Source organism: Crocodylus porosus, unplaced genomic scaffold (genome assembly GCF_001723895.1).
Source record: "Crocodylus porosus isolate Cpor-Errol unplaced genomic scaffold, CroPor_comp1, whole genome shotgun sequence".
Taxonomy (NCBI): domain Eukaryota; kingdom Metazoa; phylum Chordata; order Crocodylia; family Crocodylidae; genus Crocodylus; species Crocodylus porosus.
In genome coordinates, this window is record NW_017728948.1 from 10472201 (window position 1) to 10481034 (window position 8834).

The 8834-nt window shown below is 43.2% G+C and overlaps 1 protein-coding gene across 3 annotated transcripts in view; it reads left to right on the plus strand.

Annotated features, from left to right (window-relative positions):
- ST3GAL5 (ST3 beta-galactoside alpha-2,3-sialyltransferase 5) overlaps positions 1–8524 on the plus strand; it is a 28004-nt gene extending 19480 nt beyond the window's left edge. For all 3 annotated transcript variants that reach the window (XM_019553136.1, XM_019553135.1, XM_019553137.1), the window contains 2 exons: positions 4680–4838; positions 5898–8524. In XM_019553136.1, the coding sequence (XP_019408681.1) occupies positions 4680–4838; positions 5898–6164 (426 nt within the window). In that variant the 3' untranslated portion in view covers positions 6165–8524. The remainder of the gene's footprint in view (positions 1–4679; positions 4839–5897) is intronic.
- Positions 8525–8834: the final 310 nt, after the last annotated feature.

Genomic DNA, 8834 nt, shown 5'->3' on the forward strand with positions numbered 1-8834 from the left:
CACCATGGAGCCCAGGCTGCTCCCAGCAGGCAGTGGTAAGGCTGCAAGCAGCTGCACTGGGGTGTGCGGAGCCCCAGCCTGGCTCATTGCTGGCGGCGGGTGCACACACACCTCGGTGGATGGCAGGGCAGGAGCCAGGGCTCCCTTGCCACAACAAGGATTGGGCCCCACCGCCTCCCACCATCTGCCCTGAGGTGTGCTAAGCAAACTGCCTTCACGTGCCATGCTGTGTCATGGGTGCCAGGGTTTACCTACGCCTGCTATAGAAATCGGATATCCCCGATAGCAAACCTGTTTCTTTAGCTGCTAAAATAAATGCTTCTGAGGTAGGCTCACATGCATGTAGTGTTATTGCTATCAACTGATGTTGGTTACAAACTTCAGTGTCTAGTAGATTGGTTCATTATTTGAACATAGCAAGCCCTTTTAGCACTTAAGAGACACAAAAGCAGGGGTGTCAACCAGGGGCATGTGTACCCTTGGGGCTACTTTGAAAGGACCCAGTGGGTACGTGGGGGTGGGCAGCGATGGAGTGCTACTATCCCATTCTGCTGCCTCACCGGAGCAGAGCTGGGGTGCAGCAATAGCAGTGGCACACAGACGTTGCACTGCCACCACCCGCCATGTGGTGTTGCTGTGTATGGCCATGCGCCACTCTGCACCCCACCCACTCCCCCCATCCCCCGGGGTACACTTATTAAAAAGGGGGCCACCAGAGTTACGCTTATTAAAAAAAGGTTGAAAACCCCTGCATTAAAGTGTAGATAGGAGTACTTCAAGTGTCCGTAAAGTATCTCTGCATTATTAAATAGTGATATGTTTTGGAGGAAAATCTGTCTGGTTATTTAGCTGTTTGAAACACAAGCAGTATTATAGATCAGTAATTCTTAACCTTTTTCACCCTACAGACTCCTTCCTTCATGGTCAAGTCCTCCTCTCCCAAAGTGTTTCTGGCACCCGGGGGATCCCCATGTGCTAGCCTTTCTGCAGAACTAATTAGTCTACCCACAGCATGAGATGAGACTCAGGCAGCTCTGCTGTTGCTTGTGCTGGGGTCAGTGCTCATCAGTAGAGAGCCGAGTTTTCTGTTTCCCATGGGAAAACAGAGAAAACTATGGATTTTCCCCTTTACTGGAGAAAAATGTGGATTTTTCATTTTACCAGTGAACCTGTGGATTTTGCAGTTTTGCAAAGAGCTCCCTGCAGGCTGGCAGAGTCCCAGCCTGCAAGGGGCTGGGGGGAGTGGGAGGAGGGCAGTCAGGCAGGGGCAGGACGTGCATCTATATATACCTGCCCCCAGGCAGTCTGGAGAGCAGCTCCCACAGGTAAGGTGGGATGGGGGTGGGGGAGGATAGAGGCCCCCATTGGAAGGGAGGGGGCTTGGCAGGGCTGGGGTTGCTGCCCAGGTGGGTGATGTGTGGGGCTTGGGGCTCAGGGTTGCAGTACATGGCTGCACACCCCCAGTGTGGAGTGGGACTGGGTCGGGTCGCAGGCGGCTTGTGCTGGAGGGGCTGCTCCCTGGGGTGGGGAGGGGGGGACCCATGACCCACATCTGTGCACGGGGCAGATGCAGGCTGCCCATTGCAGGCTCAGGCTTCCTGCCCTGCTGTCCTTCCCCAGGGCCTCCTCAGCCCAGTGGGTGCGACCCGGTGCTGCAGGGAACAGTGGAGCCATGCGGGGATCTCCTTGCCACTGCAAGCTCTGCCCTGCCCTGGCTACACGTCCCCTGCACGCAGAGCAGCTGTGGAGGCAAGGACATAGTGTTGTACCCCTTATTGCTGCCGTTCGTGCAAAAATTAGGTCCAACTGCCTTGGGATACTGAAACAATTTAACAGAGCTTAAACTCAGAGTTTAAATGTGGTTTTTTTGATCTCAAACCAAATTACTTGAATTTTTAGTGTAACGGGCATAAACACGCCAAACTTGTGGAACATTGTGAAGCTTTTGCTATGTAATCTTTCGGGATCAAGGCAAGATGTGATTTCTGTAGGGCACAAGCTAATCTCTCAGCTAGAATTCAGCAGTGTTCCTTGAAGTCGTGGAGCCATTCTCTGACCTCATTTGGATATTTGACTTCCCCCAAGTAACTTCAAAACCTGTTTTGGGGAGGGGAAGAAAAGGAATCGTCTTATTGATGGCTGCCTGCAACTCTTAATTCAAGCTCCTCATGTATAATCATCATCTTTAAATTAAATATTTGTATACTGTCTGTCCTGCCTGCCCTTCCTGTCTTTCAGTTCCAAGATTGGACATTGCTCCCTTAATGCACCGCTATTTGTTGTTGTTCTCTTCAAGGCCCTAATACTTACACGTCTCAGGCTACTCAAATGCCTCCCTGAAGATAGAATTACTTACTCAATAAGCCCTCTTCTGTTGTGTATATCACTGCAGTATCCAAGTGCTTCTCAAACACTTAAATGTATCACAGTGTATTTACACAAGTGGCTGAATAACAGTTGCACTCAACCTGGGCTCTTTGGCAGGGTTAAGTTCCTAACCCTCCTGCAAAGACATGTTTTGTGAACTTAGCTGGAGGTAAAGCGTCTCAGCAAACAGCTGTGAGAGACAAGGTGCGGCAGCTGTGGGACTGGCGCAGTGCTCCAGCTGATTGAGGTAAAAGCCACAACAAGCAGCCTGCTGCAAATTAAGCAGATTCAAAACAATCCCTGTATGAAAAAGTTGGGTTTTAATGTGCAACTAACTAACCTTTACTGTTCAAGGGATAGAGGAAGCAGATCCCTGACATAAAGCTGCTTCACACCCAAGGGCTTTCAAGTCCCTGCTCCAAATATGGAAGCAAAAGAACGTTTCAAAAACAAGATTTCTTTAACATTAGAAAACCTTTTATTTTCCTGAGTCTTGTTCTCAGAAATGACCGATCCTTTTTTTGGCTGACATTCTCTCAAAAAAAAAAAATTGTACATCTGAGGCAGGCATGGAAGATTTCAGCCTTAGTGATTAGCATTGAAAAATTACTAGTAATTGAAAATGGAGTCTTGTAATGAAGCATTGGGAAAACTTAGTGAGCGTTGCTATCCATCACCGCTGTAGACCATGAAAGATTCTTTACACTTCTTGTTATATTGGCAGGAAAGTGTAATGGATGGAAAGGAAGTAACTCATTCTCTGGGTGCTTTGAGGGAGAATGTGCTTGGCACAGAAAAATGCACCTTTTTGCATTGTTCATTTGCACATTGGAGCACAACTTTATGGAGAACAGCATGAAATAGACTTTAGGGCTAGGGACAGAAATTACACATAAACCAGCATAAGTGATCAGAAACTGGTTCAAACCTGTAACGCAGCAGAAGTTCAGTGCTTACGAACTGCTTTCAAAATGGGCAAAACTGGTTTAAGATGAATCTGGATGGATGTAGTATCAGACTTAACTGATTTAGGTTAAGTTAGCTTACTGAACTTCTGTCCTAGATCCTCTGTGGATTCAAGTTCACTCCACAGTCCTCCATCATCCCAGGAGGCTTTTCAACTCCCCTGCAACCGCCCCCCTCAGCCCACCTTGCAGGGTGGGTGGCTTAGTTTTGGTCCCAGCTGTCTGCTTTAGCTCCCCCCAGCTTCTGGCCTGGGTCACTGCAGGCATGTGGCTGCATTTCTGGAATCAAAAGTGAATGTCTGTTCGCTTTCTTATTGGTTCAATTTACGCAGCTTAGACTAACCTGCGAAGATTGACTCAATTCAGCCTTGGGCTTTTTGATGGTCTATACTTAGTCTAATGGATCATTGGGTTTGGGTCTCTTAATCAGTTCTGCATCAGACCTGCTCCACTAATTTTTTTTTTTTTTTTTAATTGGTGAGGGGTCAGAAACAGGTCTGTTGGATTTTACTATTGCATTAGTAATCTCTCAAAGCAGTACACTTGTCCTTCAGTGGACATTTGCAACGAGAAACTGCTCATTGCAAAATACAGGTACCATGTAGCAGGTACAGGAGCTGAGAATAGATACCTGAGTCTGTCTCCAGCAATTGCTATGGAAATAGTCACATTTTCCTGTTTCTTCGAATGGTTTTTGTCTACTCTCTTGCTCTGTGAAAGCCCCAAAAGCCTAGAGGACTGGGGTGATCAGCAAGGGCATGGACACAAAACATAGTTGGACAGTCAAAGTACTGTATGTACCCAAATCCAAGGCGTCTTTGAATTTAAGATCCCCACCCCCCAAATAATTAGATTCTATATATAGAAAATGTATAAGTTTGTTATAATATTCCATTTAATAGAATCTTATTTTTGAAGGGTCATCTTTAAATTCATCCCCACCATTGCAATGGGAAAAGTAGCAGCTCTCACCTGCCCGCAGCCTGTCTGCCCCCTCGGTGCCCACACTCCTGTTGCATGCCTCTGCCCCTTACCCCGCCACATGGCTGGGTGCTGGGGCCACAGTTTCTTTCTGTGTGCTTCATGCCTGGGAGGCCATGCCTGACAGAAAGCAGCAGGGGTGGGGCGGGTATTAAAGTATTGATTAAAAAAAAAAAAATATCTGAGAGTAGCGAAATTTATACTGATCTTGGAAGTCTGTCGTAAGTCACTTTGTCTCAGTTTAATCCGATTTGTCTGTTTTAATGAAAGCGAACGGCGTGCTGTGTCCTCAATACTAATTTGTTATGGCAGTGTTAAGTTTGCCTATCTTACCTTATGGTGGGGTTTTGTTTCCCTTTTACTCAGCCACTCTGGGTGCGACTGTTCTTTTGGAAGCAGGTTGCTGAGAAAATTCCTCTATCATCAAAGCAATTTCGGATTTTGAATCCGCTAGTTGTCAGAGAGACGGCTCTGGATATGCTACAGTACCCTGAGCCTCGACCGAAATTCTGGGGTTGGGATCAGGTAAGTTGCCATCTTTTGGCCAAGGATGCTGCCTAGAGAAATTCGTGGCTTTAGACACCTAAACGGATATAAGATAAAATGAAAAGATTTTGGTTCTTCTTCCATTGTCATCCTTGTGCAGGTTTGCCCTTATTATGAAGCATCAGAGAAACTGATTCTTCTCAGAGAGGCTCTTTTTATTTTCTCCAATTTAAAAAAAAATTACATTCTGATAAAGTAATGTGGTACAGATTTCTTGTAAACCATGGAAAATACAAACCTGGGATAATTTTAAAATTGGGGGTTATGCTTGTGTTTGTTCACATACCGAGACCTGTATCTGATGCCTTTTTTTTAGTTTTAAAAAGATGCTTCAGAAAAATGCAGTAGGGCTAAGTTTATATCAACACAATGGATGTGTCCTAAGCTATGGACTCTAAAATATGTAATGCTTAAGGCTGTCTCAATCACTTGCCTTCCCCTTTACCGAGAAGCACTTTGCCCTCATTATAGAATGCAAGGCTGGTACTTCATAAGTTAAATCAAAGCTTTATGCAGGTTTAAGAAGTTAATAAGTTAGCATGTATGATATCCAACAGAAGAAAGAAAGTAAGATATACACGATTCTTCTGTATAAAGGGCTAATTTGCAGTGAAAACTGGTTTCTATTGGAATGAAGTCTTTGAGGAGCGCTGTTGCCTAACACGTTAAACATGATCTAACAATTAATCTAGATGAGGAAAAGCCATGGTTAACCTTGCACTAGCAGGTTCCAAAGACGCAATGGGTTTACCTCCTTTGTTGAAACAGTAAGTTGTTAACTGTAGCATGGTTGGAAATTTGACTTGAACCATTCAGTTCTTTGTTCGATGAACTTGAGATGTGCTAATGGACTCTGAAATGATATTTTTAGCCTTCAAAGTGGTGGTCCTGCTTGCAGTGAAGAGATACTAACTCATGACTTCTCCATAACAGCAGCACAAGCTGATGCCTCCTAATAAACTATTGCAAAGGTAGAAGGCTAGAAAGCTGGAAGGGGACTAGAGTTATGTTCTAAATAGGTGTGATTTTTCCTTGTAGAACGTACCTACAATTGGGGTCACTGCTGTTGTTCTGGCCACACATTTATGCGATGAAGTGAGCTTAGCGGGATTTGGATACGACCTTGAACAACCCAACACGCCTTTGCATTACTATGACAACCTTTGCATGGCTGCGATGAACGAACAAACGATGCACAACGTGACAACAGAAACACAATTTCTACAAAAACTGATTAAAGAAGGAGTTGTGAAAGACCTGACCGGAGGCATACATTGTGAATTCTGCACTAAGTCAAGCTGGTGACTGGACCTGAGTGCAAAGTAGTTTCTTTAGGTTCTTCCAAACTTGTGGGGAGGCCGTTTCAATGTTTGCATCCTATGGACATTATGTTAGAACCATCGGTTTTTGTATTTTTGTTACATTTTTTAACTAGTAGTTGTGTTTGTTGGGTTTTGAAATATATTTTCAGGCCACATTTACTTTGCGCACATATGTGGTTAGCTATATAAATACAACATTGAGTTGAGAGAAATATCTTTAAGATATCTAATGTTTTAAACTGACCGAAGAAAAAAATGGGAGATTTTTGTTGTTTTATACGTGAATGGCACTCTCCATTCTAAGTATGTGTTTGCCTGACTTAGGGGAGACTTATTCCCATGAAAGTGTCCATGTCTTTGTGGGTCCAGTTCTTATGCATAGCTCTTTGTTGTGTGCAACAAGGAAAGCAAAGCAGGTTTTTTTTCTAAGTGACTTCATTGTTTGCAGATTGATTATTCTTGGTAGTGGATCTCACACTTTTGTGTAACCTTCCTCAAACCTCTTATGTTCCCCTGGTGTGCAGATGCCTGTCTTTTTTTTCAGTTGGGAGGAAAATCTGTTGCAGCAACAGAGTTGAATTTTCAGTTCTTGAATGCAGCATCTGATCATGCCTGCTACAGAAATCATTAACCTGTGTAAATACTTTTGATCTCGTTTTAACCACTTGACGTATCTGGACCAAACCTTGCTGTAACCAGATTTTGTCTGCAGAAAGCTTCTACCTGAGCCAACACTTTCTACTTTCCCTCTTCTAGCTCCAAAATACCTGGTTATAATGAGGTTGGTTCACGTCAGAGTTTAATTACCGCTGTGTATCAGTGTGGAATCTAGTCAGCTTTAAGTGAGCTGAAAAAGCACTTTTTTTGGGGATTACATCAGCTTTGGGCTGTTTTTATAAAGAGGTTTACCCTGACAGACGTGTGTGGAAGACGTACACTGTCAGAATCAAAACTGATGAGAAAAAGTTTTTTCTTTTGTTTTTTGTAACCTTTGAATTGTTGCAGTTAACATCAGGCCTGCTCTGCAGGAGATTAAATACAGGATTGGTTTGAACTGATAGTGGCCCTTTTGAATCATTTGGGAGGCAGATAAACTTTATCTGGAGAACAGTTTGCTTCTCAAATGTCATAAAGTAGCATTTATAAGGCACAAATAACTTAAAGAAACTGACTGAGGGAACAAAATGCATGATACGGTGTCTGCTAAATGGCAGTTGCCATTTTTAACAAAGTCCTTTGCAAATGTACTGTCCAATGACTGGGTATCACGTATCGCACAAAAAAGCCAAACTGACCGTTTGTGACCTGGTCTTGACAGTGTAATTTCATTTTGTAACTAATAGTAACAGTTATTTGTCTCCTGTTTGAATGCTTTCTATCACTCCGTCCAACTGACAGCGTGTGAAAATGCCTTTTTTTTGGGAATGTGGAATGTTTTTTTGGAAGCTTACCAGACAGTGGATTAAACCGAGCAGGCGAGGCACCGTTTTGAAAACCATGGACCGACTATCCAAGTGATGAACCTTCCTTTTATTCTTTTTGTTTGATGCATAAAGCATACTTTTTAAAGCTAGCAGCAGGGTAAGTTACTTTAAGAAAACTCCATGTTGGAGCACAACCATAGAGTTCATTCTTGCCATGGAGACTAGGGCAAATGGATGATCTGACAAAGCCGTTATGTTGAGATGCAGTAAAATGTCATTTCACGATATGGAACATAGCAGCTGTGAATATGCTCTCTTGGAGGCCCGGAGTCCCAGCGGTTCCCACGACTCAACTGGAAGTGATAGCAATCTTCAGCTATCATCAGAGCTTCAGTGTCCACGGCACTGGTTGTGTTGTAGCAATTGTATTCATAATATTTCTCAGATTTTTCTGTCCTTGGAATTGTCTAACCATTGTACTAGCAATACGTTTCTAGGTCTTTATGTTTTTAAGAACAATGTTTATTGTTTTTAAAAAGTTGTTAATTTAAAAAATAATTCCCAGTATGTAAAAAGGGGTGGGTGTAAACCTCTTTACATATCAGGAATTATTTTTGAAACATAGCACTGTTTAAGAACAATTGTTTATATGATGTTTCAATTAATGCATAGCAGACTGATTATTTTTTCCTCTGTATTTAAGATGGTGAGATACCTTCATCTCAGTCAGTATTACTTCAATGAAAAATTGTTTGGCAGAGTTCAAAATGTGTGTAGGGGAGGGACAGGAGGGGCATTTGAACAATTAACGTGCATCCTGCATCAGCTGTGCCACACCAAAATATTACCCACTGATCTTGTTTTCATGTTTTATGTTAATAGAATGAAAGTTTGATTAAAGAAAACACATTAGCATCTCTCTTTGGAGATGTTAAGTTTTGTCATCAGCTTTCCAAAATGGTTTAGGGTGGGGTTAAACTGTGCTCCTACTGGCTCCTGCAGTTATGATTAAAATGTTGTTCTCCGGGGTAGTAAATATTTCATAGGATGCTTCTGTCCAGACTTGACCATTCATGAAGTGGCAGTAGACTCAGGCTGTCAAAAGCAATAAACTGATGAAACCACTTTCTGCTTCTATAGTTGTTTCATGAGCTTTCTGTGTTAAGACTGTTATAGACAGCACATGTCCAATTTAATAGACCCCAGGCAATCGAGAGGAGGCCTTTCCT